Source organism: Bufo gargarizans, chromosome 2, assembly GCF_014858855.1.
Source record: "Bufo gargarizans isolate SCDJY-AF-19 chromosome 2, ASM1485885v1, whole genome shotgun sequence".
In the NCBI taxonomy this organism is placed as follows: Eukaryota; Metazoa; Chordata; class Amphibia; order Anura; family Bufonidae; genus Bufo; species Bufo gargarizans.
In genome coordinates this window covers 103,738,380-103,751,902 of record NC_058081.1, presented here as the reverse complement: position 1 = coordinate 103,751,902, position 13,523 = coordinate 103,738,380, and the positions used below count along the sequence as shown (strand labels likewise).

General features: G+C 44.9%; 1 protein-coding gene across 1 annotated transcript in view; it reads right to left on the bottom strand.

Moving 5' to 3' along the window:
* UACA (uveal autoantigen with coiled-coil domains and ankyrin repeats) overlaps positions 1–5,945 on the bottom strand; it is a 70,478-nt gene extending 64,533 nt beyond the window's left edge. Inside the window, exon 1 of the mRNA XM_044279353.1 lies at positions 5,750–5,945. Coding sequence (XP_044135288.1) covers positions 5,750–5,797 — 48 coding nt within the window. The 5' untranslated portion in view covers positions 5,798–5,945. The remainder of the gene's footprint in view (positions 1–5,749) is intronic.
* Positions 5,946–13,523: the final 7,578 nt, after the last annotated feature.

Genomic DNA, 13,523 nt, shown 5'->3' with positions numbered 1-13,523 from the left:
CTGCAGTCCCTTTTCCATGTCACCTTGAAAACTTGAAAATATCAGCAGTGCAGCAGAGACCCTAGTCAGTTTTGAGTCACATTTTAATAATAAATGTAATAGTTATCTATTTTAACATGAACCTTGTGTTTTGTTATGCGCATGAATCAGTCAGCGCCGACCATCACCCACTAAGCCCCGCCCACCCCCGAAGCCCCGCCCAAGACCTAAGCCTCCCCCTCCCTCCCCGATTTCTGGGAAAATTGTCTGACATGAAACTGGTCCTTGGTGCAAAAAAGGTTGGGGACCACTGCCTTAAAAGATAGAACTTGTCCTATTATTGTCCGCATAACGGACAAGGATAGTACTGTTCTATTAGGGGCCAGCTGTTCCGTTCCGCAAAATACGGAAGGCACACGGACGTCATCTGTATTTTTGGCAGGTCTGCTTTTTGCAGACTGCAAAATACATACGGCCGTGTGCAAGAGGCCTAAATGTTACCCATCTACTTCGATTTTCCCAGCCTTGGGGGCATGCATACTGGGAAACAGGGTGTGGAAGAGGGGCTATGCTAAGTTGTGCGACAGGGCCCTATGAGAGACCCCTGCTTTAAAGTCATAAGGTTTTATGCTGGGAAGGTGGGTTTTTTTTTTCACCTTTTTGTACTTTTTGGTATTTAGTGTAGCTATGCATGTTAAAAACCTTTAACAGATCTGATTTAAAAAAAAGTCATAAGGTTAGGGGACACTAGACCATTAAACACACAGCTTACATTTGCTAATGTCTTTGTGTCTAGATTTATATGTTAAAATTCAACAAAATTTGGTACAAATAGTATTAGACCTATTTAGTTGGTATCAAATTAATCTATAGTGACTATCCATGATTTATCATTCAGCATGCACCCTCATGATAAATCTTTAGACTGCCCTGTCGAAGGGAAGGGTCACACTAAGGGCTGTTTCACACGAGCGGATGCCGTGCGTGGCATCCGCTCCGTGAATGACAGCCAAGACCCGATGCAGACTGCAGAGGCACGGAGCATTAACATGACTGATAATGCTCCGTGCCTCTCTGTGACCTCTTTACTACGAAATCACAGTGAGATAAAGTTGTCACTGTAAAGAGGTCACAGAGAGGCACGGAGCATTATCAATCATGTTACTGCTCCGTGTCTCTTCAGTCTGCATCGGGTCTTGGCTGTCATTCACGGAGCGGATGCCACGCATGGCATCCGCTCGTGTGAAACAGCCCTAAGAATTCATCGGATCCAGCCTAGCCGGATACTGCCTTTCAATGCTGGACCCCATTGACTATAATGAGATTCAGACACTTTCAGGCAATAGTGTTGAGCGAACTTTGTGTTTCAAGTTCGGCATACAAGGTTCGGGTTATCTAAGAATTCCGTTATGGATTCCGCTACCACAGACCGTAACTTATATGGTCCATGATAGCGGACTCCATAATAGAATTCTTAGATAACCCGAACCTTGTACGCCGAACTTGAAATACAAAGTTCGCTCAACACTATCAGGCAACAGTGCGTGCAATGTTTTTTGTCCAGCCCAAGGCCGGCACTTGGCCGGAGAGCAGCCAAATCCCATTATAGTCAATGGGGTCCGACGGTGAATGGCAGCATCCGGTGAACTCTGGCAGGCTGTTCTCTGCCTAAACAGCCTGCCAGATCTGTTTAATACAAGTGTGAATCTACCCTGAGATTACATGGTCTACATTTTAGACAAGATTAGTAAATTTGTCCCATTATATGGAGGTCAGCGTTCTTCTGCTTCCCCCCCATTCAGCATTTCTTCAGTGAGACCACAGGCTCTTCTAAATATGCAGCATCAGGTGGTTTAACATCTGGATTCAATCAGCTTGTCACAATGAGGAATTTAATCTTACACCAAAAAAAAGGATTCTCAAGAAAAAGCCGACCAGAAAGAATAATAACTCCCACCCCTAGATACACACCCTGCAGCTGGAATCTAAAGAACGCAAGAGGTCCTCAGATGTATGTGGGAGACAGAACCCAGAAAGCGGGCCGAGATTCTGGGATAAACAGATCAACGCAGCAGGAGCCTCAAGACGGAAAGTAAGAAGAGGAGCCTGGGTGCCCGTCTCTTCTGTGCAAATAGGGAGAGAGACGTCATTAACATAATAGGAATGGATAATGCACAGCACTACAAGTGTGTATGTGATAGATAGAGATAGACCTTGTAAAAATGAGAATGCAGCACACTGTAACAAATGGGTGCAAGTCTGGCCAGTGTGGACCAGCACCTAGGTCCAATGAACTAAAAAAGGAAAGAAGGCCAGCAGCAGTCCAAAAATATCAAAGAAAACGTGTGGTTAATAAACCACACGTTTTCTTTGATATTTTTGGAGTGCTGCTGGCCTTCTTTGCTTTTTTAGAGATAGATAGAGATAGATAGAGATAGAGATAGATAGATAGATAGATAGATAGATAGATATATATCTATCTATATCTATCTCTATCTATCTCCATATCTCCACACAGGACCCCAACAGAGCAACAGAAAAGCACACACATATCACACGATATATGAAATCCAAGATAGACAACGCCATGTTTTATCAGTAATTGTAGGACACACAGCATACCTATGGCTGCACGCCACTGTAGGAACTCATGCTAAATATGATTTTTTGCCATTTTTCAAGTGGTCTTAAACTTTTGATCAGGACTGTACAAGGACAGGAGAGAATCCAGGAGAGGTGAGAACTGATTATCTATCACCACTAGAACACCCTACTTATCACCGTTCCCAAGTCCACCCAAAACTAGCTAGCCCTGCCAAGCATCATTGCTCATCAGTTGTTATGCAGTAGCTCTGTCCACAAATGTAGTGGACAGGGCTGGTTACGGCAACGGTACTTCCATTAAAGCAAGTAACCAGCTCCGTCCATTACGAAGTGGAGACAGCCATGTAGTTCTGAAGCCAAAGAGACTTGAAATCAGATGATCTGAGTAGGTGTGGATTATTGGACCCCCGCCGATCCTGGATGTCATCAATAGTAAAAATCCTGGAATACCCCTTTAAAGCTAACAAGTTATTTATCCTGCATGGCAATGTGCTAAATAAATATTTCTTGTGTCTCCTCCCTACAATGGGAATAGAAATGAAGCAATAAATCCTATGACCCAACTTAACAGGGAAAAAAAGGAGACAAAAACGAGCGTGACGGATTAGGTCCAGATGCGTTCAGTGAAACTCGCACCATTTTGCAAGCAAGTTCAGTCAGTTTTGTCTGCGATTGCGTTCATATTTTTTTTTCCGCGCGGGTGCAATGAGTTTTGATGCGGTTTTCACACGCGTGATAAAAAACTGAGGGTTTACAAAAAGCATCTCTCTCTTAGGAACCATCAGTGAAAAACTCATTGCATCTGCCTTTGCTTGCAGATGCAATGTGTTTTTTACTGAAGCCCCATTCACTTCTATAGGGCCAGGGGTGCGTGAAAAAACGCAGAATATAGAACATGCTGCGTTTTTCACGCAACGCTGAACTGATGCGTGAAAAAAAAAAAATTTAGGTCAGGATTCAGTGAGGATGCGTTCACATCACACATTGCACCCGCGCGGAAAACTCGCTCGTGTGAAAGGGGCCTAAGGGTTTTGTTTTGAATACTGAAAAAGTTGTAAAACATAAAAAAAAACTACATAAATTTGGCACCAGAGTAATCGTACTGAACTGTTGAAAAAAAGATAACATGCCATTTATCCTGCCCGGTCAATGCTGTACAAATACCGCTGCATGCATCCTCCGGCCGTCCGTGCCCCTAAACTCCAGCTCCTAGCGGAAGTTGTTTTCAGTCATCATGTACACTAGACGGTGAATGAGCCGGCGCTCATGGCCCTGTCCGTACCATTTCAGAAAGTGGAGATGGGTGGCATACAAACGCCAAGTGTGCCTAAATTAAGGAGTAGTGGCGTGCCAAAAAAACGTACACAAACTGGGGCCTGCTGGAGTAGGAGGTCTTAATAAATGACCCCCATTAAGCTGTACGCAACTTAGTGCACGCCTGTGGACTGCAGCTATGACTTAATAGTTAAAGGGGTTCTATAAAACCAGGAACCCCCTTTTAATAGGAGCATGCAGGGCCAGTCGCCAAGCTCCCTTCACCTCTGGTTGAGTTCTCCGCTGGGCCAGAAGTGTGACATGTCATCTACACACATCACCCATGCTGGACGATCAACGGCCTCAGACAGCGCTCACATGTCATGCAAGCCTTAGGCTACTTTCACACTAGCGTTTTTGCTGGATCCATCATGGTTCAGCAAAAATGCTTCCGTTACTGATAATACAACCATCTGCATCCGTTATGAACGGATCTGGTTGTATTATCTGTAACATACCCAAGGCGGATCAGTTATCAACTCCACTGAAAGTCAATAGGGGACGGATCCGTTTTCTATCGTGTCCGGAAAGAATATTGCATCATGCTGTGCTTTGCTCTCCAGTATGAGAACGGAACAGAATGCATTTTGGAGCATCCTGTTCTGTTACGTTTTGTCCCCATTGACAATGAATAGGAACAAAACGGAAGCAGTATTTTCCCCGTATTGAGACCCTATATCTCAATACCGGAAAATATAAACGCTAGTGTGAAAGTAGCCTTAGTCTGCATCTGTGAAATGATTGTTCACAAGCTGTTCACCCATCACCCCGCGTCTGTCTATCTGTATGGCCTCTGACGCACGTTCAAACTACAAAATACACGTCAGAAAAATCCGACACGCATCTGATGAGAAATCCATGGCAGAAATTAGAGACGAATTCTCAGATTTCTGCTGCAGTTTTGTAAGTGGCTCACAACTCCATGCAATGGCGGTGATCCTCGTACAGATACCGCACCAAGAAAGTCGCGTGACATGTCATGTATCTCAATGGTGTCACAACGAGACAGTCACCAAAAAACGCATCCAAGTTGGACTTTTTTGCGACTGTAGCGTTGCAGTGAAGAGATGTCGCCATGTAGACCTATACTTTTACGTCACCCGAATGTAGACCTTATATTCACACGGGGAAAAAAAAATAATGTATATATGTATATATATATATATATATATATATATATATAAAATCTGTGGCTGTTTGAACGACAATTGGAATCACTGGGGCGCGGATTCGCTGTGGATTCCTGGGATCAATCACTTCTGGAGCTGGATCTTTCCTCTAGCACCGATGTATTCTATAGGCGCACCCTCTGACAGAAGCGCGTGCATATTTACGGAAGGCTCACCCAATGTCTACACAGCTATATGAATGGCGTCCTGCTGAATGTATACATGTTTATTGGCATCACTGTGGAGAAAACAATTAGGGCAGGCGTTGTCACCTGGACCTGACGCCCGCGTGTCACAGCGATGCTGTATACCCCCTGACGGGCCAGTTAGACCACATTACAGGCAGCACAGTCAGTCCTAAAGGAAACTGATTGCCAATCTCCACCCTGCAGAAGATTAGGCTGCCGGCGATGGGCCATCTGAGTCATGGGCACAGCACCCCTCATTATACTGATTGAGACTAATAGGAGGAGAATTATTAACCATTACATGCCCAGTACCACTTGCTTCCATTATAGTAAATGAAATCCTATGGAACTAAAGTGGATACTACAACTCCCAGCATTGCATACCTGTCCACGAGTGGGAGCTGTAGTTTCTGAACAGCACCAATCACAGGCTGTACAGATACATTCCTCCTGAGCCCCCTCCTCAAGCATGTGACCCACCCAGCCTGCACTCACTGTGATGGTGACTTCGTGCTTCTTCAGCCTGGATTTTAGACTCTTCATGGCGACGAGCTGCTCCTTTCCTCTTCTCTCTCATACAACTCTTAGCAGGTCCTGCTACCGCAAGCAGCACAAACCGCAGCTCTCCCTGACCTCAGTTCATTGCAGTCCGTCTCCTCTCGTCCCTGTTTCCCGGACTCACTTCCCTCACTTTCCCTGTATTTTCCCATTGGCTCTGGACGGTTCCTCTAACGCCGACCAATCAGATTCTAGCCTTGGTGGAGAGTGATTTGCGTCGGACCAATCGGCGGCTTGGTAAAAGTTTGCGGGCGGGACTTCCTCGCAGAACTTTTTCCTAGATTTTGGACACACCTTTCGGCGGGAGAGTGACGTCACGCAGGTGGAGGATATATAAGGCCGGTTACACGGGGCAGGGTCAGAAATGTTTTGTGGTGGATTATGTGTGAGGAACGTGGTTATTAGGCTGTGAGCGGTGACGGCATGTAGTCATTGACTTTAGCTCCAGGAGATATGTGTTTCTCTACAGGTCAGTCATTTGTGTCATAGAATATGGCGCATGTTATGACATTGTGTCATTATAACAAGGGTTGCCTTCGCTTATCTACTTTACACAGACATAAAGCATTTCTTTAACCACTTCAGCCCCGCTAGCTTAAACCCCCTTAATGACCAGGCCACTTTTTACACTTCGGCACTACACTACTTTCACTGTTTATTGCTCGGTCATGCAACTTGCCACCCAAATGAATTTTACCTCCTTTTCTTCTCACTAATAGAGCTTTCATTTGGTGGTATTTCATTGCTGCTGACACTTTTACTTTTTTTGTTATTAATCGAAATTTACCACTTTATTTTATTTTTGCAAATAAATGACTTTTCACTTTCAGTTGTAAAATTTTTCAAATAAAACTACATTTCTATATAATTTTTTATCTAAATGTATAGTTCTACATGTCTTTGATAAAAAAATTATGTTTGGGTAAAAAGAAAATGGTTTGGGTAAAAGTTATAGCGTTTACAAACTATGGTACAAAATCGTGAATTTCCGCTTTTTGAAGCAGCTCTGACTTTCTGAGCACCTGTCATGATTCCTGAGGTTCTACAATGCCCAGACAGTAGAAAAACCCCACAAATGACCCCCATTTCGGAAAGTAGACACCCTAAGGTATTCCGCTCATGGGCATAGTGAGTTCATAGAACTTATTTATTGTCACAAGTTAGCGGAAATTTTTATTTTATATTTTTTTCCTTACAAAGTCTCATATTCCACTAACTTGTGACAAAAAATAAAAACTTCAATGAACTCACTATGCCCATCACAAAATACCTTGGGGTGTCTTCTTTCCAAAATGGGGTCACTTGTGGCGTAGTTATACTGCCCTGGCATTCTAGGGGCCCATATGCGTGAGAAGTAGTTTGAAATCAAAATGTGTACAAAATGCCCTGTGAAATCCTAAAGGTGCTCTTTGGAATTTGTGCCCCTTTGCCCACCTAGGCTGCAAAAAAGTGTCACATGTGGTATCGCCGTACTCAGGAGAAGTTGGGCAATGTCTTCGGGTGTCTTTTTACATATACCCATGCTGGGTGAGAGAAATATCTCTTTAAAAGACAACTTTTACCATTTTTTTTTTTTTATACAAAGTTGGCATTTGACAGATATTTATCTCACCCAGCATGGGTATATGTAAAAAGTCACCCCAAAACACATTGCCCAACTTCTCCTGAGTATGGCGATACCACATGTGTGACACTTTTTTGCAGCCTAGGGGCGCAAGGGGGCACAAATTCCTTTTAGGAGGGCATTTTTAGACATTTGGATTCCAGACTTCTTGTTACGCTTTAGGGCTGCTAAAATGCCAGGGCATTATAAATACCCCACATGTGACTCCATTTTGGAAAGAAAACATCCCACGGTATTCCTTGAGGGGCATGGCGAGTTCATAGAAGATTTTTTATTATTTTATGCACAAGTTAGTGGAAATTGATATTTATATTTTTTTTCTCCCAAAGTCTCCCTTTCCGCTAACATGGGACAAAAATTTCAATCTTTCATGGACTCAATATGCCCCTCAGCGAATACCTTGGGGTGTCTTCTTTCCAAAATGGGGTCATTTGTGGGGTGTTTGTACTGCCCTGGCATTTGAGGGTCTCCGCAATCATTACATGTATGGCCAGCATTAGGAGTTTCTGCTATTCTCCTTATATTGAGCATACAGGTAATGAGATTTTTTTTTTCCGTTCAGCCTCTGGGCTGAAAGAAAACAATGAACGGCACAGATTTCTTCATTCGCATCGATCAATGTGGATGAAAAAATCTCTGCCCCAAAAAAAGAGGGGAAAGGCGTCTGCCAGGACATAGGAGCTCCGCCCAACATCCATACCCACTTAGCTCGTATGCCCTGGCAAACCAGATTTCTCCATTCACATCAATCAATTGCCAAAGCATATGAACACCGCCGCCCCCTCAGCTCATATGCCTCGGCAAAAGTATCTTTTACTGCAGAGGAGAAATCTCGTCTTGCAGCGCCGCATACACTGACTTGTGTAATCAGACAGCAGCGCAATGCTTCTGTCAGAATGCACATCAGTGCTGCAGCTAGTCGATCGGTTGGTCCACCTAGAAGGTAAAAAAGAAAAAACCAGGCCGCAACGCAATAAATGTATTAACATTATAATAACATTTGAACGGAACATTAACTTTTATAAACTTTATTTAACTTTTTGAACAGAACATTAACTTTTTTGCTTACCGGTGATTTTTTATTTATTTTTTTTACCTTTTTTTTATAGGACAAACCTCTCCTTCCCCATGAGACAATGTGCAAAGCGCAAATGGCCCAGAGATGTGGCGAAGTACATTATGCACTTTGTCCCAGGTGAAAGGAGAGGTTTGCAGCAGCTCTGTGTGAATGGGCCCTAATAGCCCTGTGTGCCTGTCCTGTGAGATGTGATCCCTCTGGTACTTCCAGAAACACTCCCCTAAGCATAGGGCAGGGCAGTCAGGACAGAAATAGCGGGTGCCACGCCTTATTCCACTCCTGCTAGAGACACAACATCTTTTTCGGGGTGACGGTTGGGTTGAGGTACCAGAAATGACATTGGGGAAATGTCGCTCGTGTAGACGGCTCACTACACTGGTGGATGGGGCCACGGAACCTCCTGGATACAGGAGGTTCTCGATGATCTCTTCCTGAAATTTGAGAAAGGATCCTGTTCTCCCAGCCTTACTGTAGAGAACAAAACTATTATATACAGCCAATTGAATCAAATATACAGACACCTTTTTATACCAGCGTCTGGTGCGTCGGGAAACTAAATAAGGAGCCAACATCTGGTCATTGAAGTCCACCCCTCCCATGAGCGAATTATAGTCGTGGACCGAGAGGGGCTTTTCAATGACACTAGTTGCTCGTTCAATTTGTATTGTCATGTCTGCGTTAATGGAGGAGAGCATGTAAACGTCACGCTTGTCTCTCCATTTCACCGCGAGCAGTTCTTCGTTACACAAGGCAGCCCTCTCCCCCCTTGCAAGACGGGTGGTAACGAGCCGTTGGGGGAAGCCCTGGCGACTAGTTCGCGCGGTGCCACAGCAGCCAATCTGTTATAGGAACAAATGCCTGAAGAGGGGAACACTTGTGTAGAAATTGTCCACATAAAGATGATACCCCTTGCCAAATAAGGGTGACACCAAGTTCCAGACTGTCTTTCCACTGCTCCCCAGGTAGTCGGGGCAACCTACCGGCTCCAGGGTCTGATCTTTACCCTCATAGATCTGAAATTTGTGGGTATAGCCTGTGGCCCTTTCACAGAGCTTATACAATTTGACCCCATACCGGGCCCGCGCGCGCGCTTGGTATGTATTGTTTGAAGCCAAGGCGCCCGGTAAAATGTATAAGGGACTTGTCTATGCAGATGTTTTGCTCAGGGGTATACAAATCTGCAAATTTGGTGTTAAGGTGGTCTATGAGGGGCCGAATTTTGTGGAGCCGGTCAAAAGCTGGGTGGCCTCTGGGACGGGAGGTGCTGTTGTCGCTAAAGTGCAGGAAACGCAGGATGGCCTCAAATCGTGTCCTGGACATGGCAGCAGAGAACATGGGCATGTGATGAATTGGGTTTGTGGACCAATATGACCGCAATTCATGCTTTTTGGTTAGGCCCATGTTGAGGAGAAGGCCCAGAAAAGTTTTAATTTCGGAAACTTGGACGGGTTTCCACCGGAAAGACTGGGCATAAAAGCTTCCCGGGTTAGCGGTTATAAATTGTGTGGCATACCGATTTGTTTCTGCCACGACTAAGTCCAAGAGCTCCGCAGTCAAGAACAGCTCAAAAAATCCCAGGGCCGAACCGATCTGAGCTGTCTCAACCCGAACTCCAGACTGGGCGGTGAAAGGGGGAACTACTGGTGCGGCTGAAGTTGGGGGCTGCCATTCAGGGTTTGCCAACACCTCAGGGACTCTAGGGGCTCTACGGGCCTGTCTGTGCGGTGGCTGCGACGGGGGAACTACTGCACGTGCCACCTTCAACTGCCCTTCTCCTCCCTGCCTCTTGCATTGATCATTCACCCTCAATTCGCAGATAAAATCTGTCTTCGGAGAGGAAGAGATGAGATGTTTTTTAAGCTTTTCTGAGGGATTAGGTTACAGCTGCTGCCCATAGAAGCCCATGGTGAGAAGAGGAGGAAATCAGCTTGCAGTGAATGTTCACACGTGTCAGAGTTGACATGGATTTTGAAATTGATTCTGGACCAAAATCCACATTGAGGCTGCATGCACACAAATGTATTTTGTTTCCTCGTCTGTTCCGTTTTTGTTTTTTTTTGATGATAGGATGTTTTTTTTTGATGATAGGATGTGGACCCATTCATTTCAACGGGTCCGCAAAAAATGCGGACAGCACACCGTGTGCTGTCCGCATCCGTATGTCCATTTCTTAGCGCCGCAAAAAACATAAAGCATGTCCTATTCTTGTCCGTTTTGCTGTCAAGGATAGGCATTGTTACAATGGATCCGCAAAAAAATTGATTCAATACAGATGCCAAAAGGACGTAATTCGTATTTTTTGCGGACCGCAAAACACATACAGCTGTATGAATGTAGCCTGAGTCTGACAGTAATTTGCATTCCATACATCCTGAATGGGGTTTCCACAATTCTGTCACTGAAAATTTCCCCGCAGAAAAAAAAATCCACAAGAATAAGTAGGGTGCTACTTCTGCGGATTCCACACAGAAAAGACGCTAATCTTTGTTGGACCTGTGGCACTTCACACTGCAGGTCTAGAGCAAAAATCCAAGTGATTTATGTCATACGTCCTGATAAGTACCAGTACAATCTGCATTGACGCCCGTGCTGGATTCACAGCTACAATACTTAGTACAGCTGTATAATGTCCTCCATGCTGCGGCCTCTGAGCGTCTTCTACAGATAGATAGGGGAGCAGGATCTCCTCTTCTCTACATGCTGTGTATGGGCAGATATTGCAGCTAGTCTCTGCCCACTATTTCAGGGAATGCCAACAGCTAGACACAGGGCCAGATTTATCATTAGCACAAGTCAGAATAATGGAGTGAAAAAGTCGCAGAAAAATGCGCAAACGCTAAAACTGCGCACAAATTTGCGACTTTTTTCTGCTCTGCACTATGCTCGCCAGTTTTCTGAAAGTGGGTGTGTTTTCTTATGTAAATTAATGTCTAGACAGATTTACTATTGGGACTATTTAAAAAGTCGCCAAAAAATGCACAATTTTACTCCAGTGAGGACCATGCTTATCTTATGAGACTTTTTAATAGAACATGCGACTTTTTCGTAAGGACGTGCTGCTTACTGACGGATAAACTGCTACCGTCAAACCACATTTATTACAGTCTTAAAGGGCCGATCATAAATCTGACTTGGCTAAAACTGACTTTAGCCATATGTGAAAGTGGAGTGAGCTGTCAGTCATGATAAATCTGGCCCTATGTGTGCAAATGGGAAACTGGTAATAAATGCAAATTGCAAGTGGTCTAATGGCCAGCAACTATGCTTTAATCAGGGGCAGACTGGGAACTTAAAGGGGTTGTCCGGGTTCAGAGCTGAACCTGGACATACCCATATTTTCACCCAGGCAGCCCCCCTGATGTTAGAATCGGAGCATCTCATGCTAGATCGCGCAGGGCAAGGGCTCTTTTGTTTGCAATAACACACTGCCGGGTGGAAGCTTTCGCCCGGCAGTGTGTTCAGTGACGTCACCGGCTCTGATGGGCATGCTTTAGCTCTGCCCTGGCCGTTTTACTGGCTAGGGCAGCGCTAAAACCCTCCCATCAGTGCCGGTGATGTCACCGGGCTTCCTGGCAGCCCCATGGAGAGCCCGGTTCGTCACAGGAACTCCTGAAAATGCCTTTGCCCTGCGCCATTTAGCGAAGGGCAAAGGAGAGCATCGGAGCATGAACTGCTCCGATGCTGAAGTCAGGGGGGCTGCCTGGGTGAAAATGGAGGTATGTCCGGGTTCAGCTCTGAACCTGGACAACCCCTTTAAAGGGTTCCTAGGAATAAACTATAAGTGGCCCCAATGTTGTAGGTGGGTCCAAATTGACAGAAGGCAGGGCAACACAAGTAGATGGGGCCAATACAAGTTGTTAGGGTCAGCAATACTGTAGTGTAGCACAGATTACCCTCCCACAGAACCAAATACCATACATGGTGCAGCACAAAATACCTCCCGAGAAAAGCTGAGCCTCTGTAGTGGCCATCAACAGCTGCCAGGGTCTGTCCTCCATCAATTGTCTCTAATATGGATATGGAGCAGGGGGCTTAGGACATGAGATATAGCCACATCACTAAACCAGCCTACCTTCAGCCTGCTACCTGGACTTCCTTTAATAGTGATGCCTATAGTTCTCCCAGTAGTATGTACCGGCCAGTGGCAGTGACGAGGGCTCAGATGGCCCACCGGGGGAATTCCCTGTAGGGTCTATGGCCAATCCTCCCCTGACTTTAACAGTGCACCTATAGTAAATCAGCCCCACAGTTTCCAAAAAATGCTCCTAGAACTGCTTCTAATAAGGACCACCAATGCAGGAAAAAACACACCAAATCCACAACTTTTTTTTTTTCTGCATTGCGTGATTAGTATTTAAGAACATTCACTGACTGCAAGCAGTAATGTTAAAAATGGTGCATATTAGTTTAGAAAACTGCAACGATTCATTATACTTTACTGCTAGAAAGTGCACTTTGTATGTGCCCTGCTCAGAAACGCATGACCACGTCTAGGGTGTCTTTCGTGCGCCCACTAAGGCAGGCAGGGTAACGGGGTCTGTCCTAATTCTATAATTCCCAGAAGAATAGGAGACCAGATCAATCCAGGAATCCTCATTATATGCCACAGGTCAGACAAATGTTTAACTTGTGGTTTTGGTTTCTGGGAAGGCGATAAAAGAAAACGACATAATTGATTGCAGAAGAGGAAACAGTGCGGTTGAATAACAGCAGGTAAAAGAACAAAAGGATTGAGGCAGCAGAAGCCACAGAACCGACATTGTGGTATGAACGGAATTCGAGTCATTGTTATGGTAATGAGGAGCCAGGCTTGCCTGTTTGTTCTATGTATGGTCACAGGTAAGTAACGAGCAGTAGTAGTATTCTTTCTCATATACATTATATGTTATGGAGCCTGCTTGGACCAGCTTAAGGCCTAAATACACAGCTGCATAGTTTGTATTGGTATTACTAAGCCAAAAGCAAGAGTAGAACCTACACAGGGAAGTTTAATTAAACTAATTGCACGT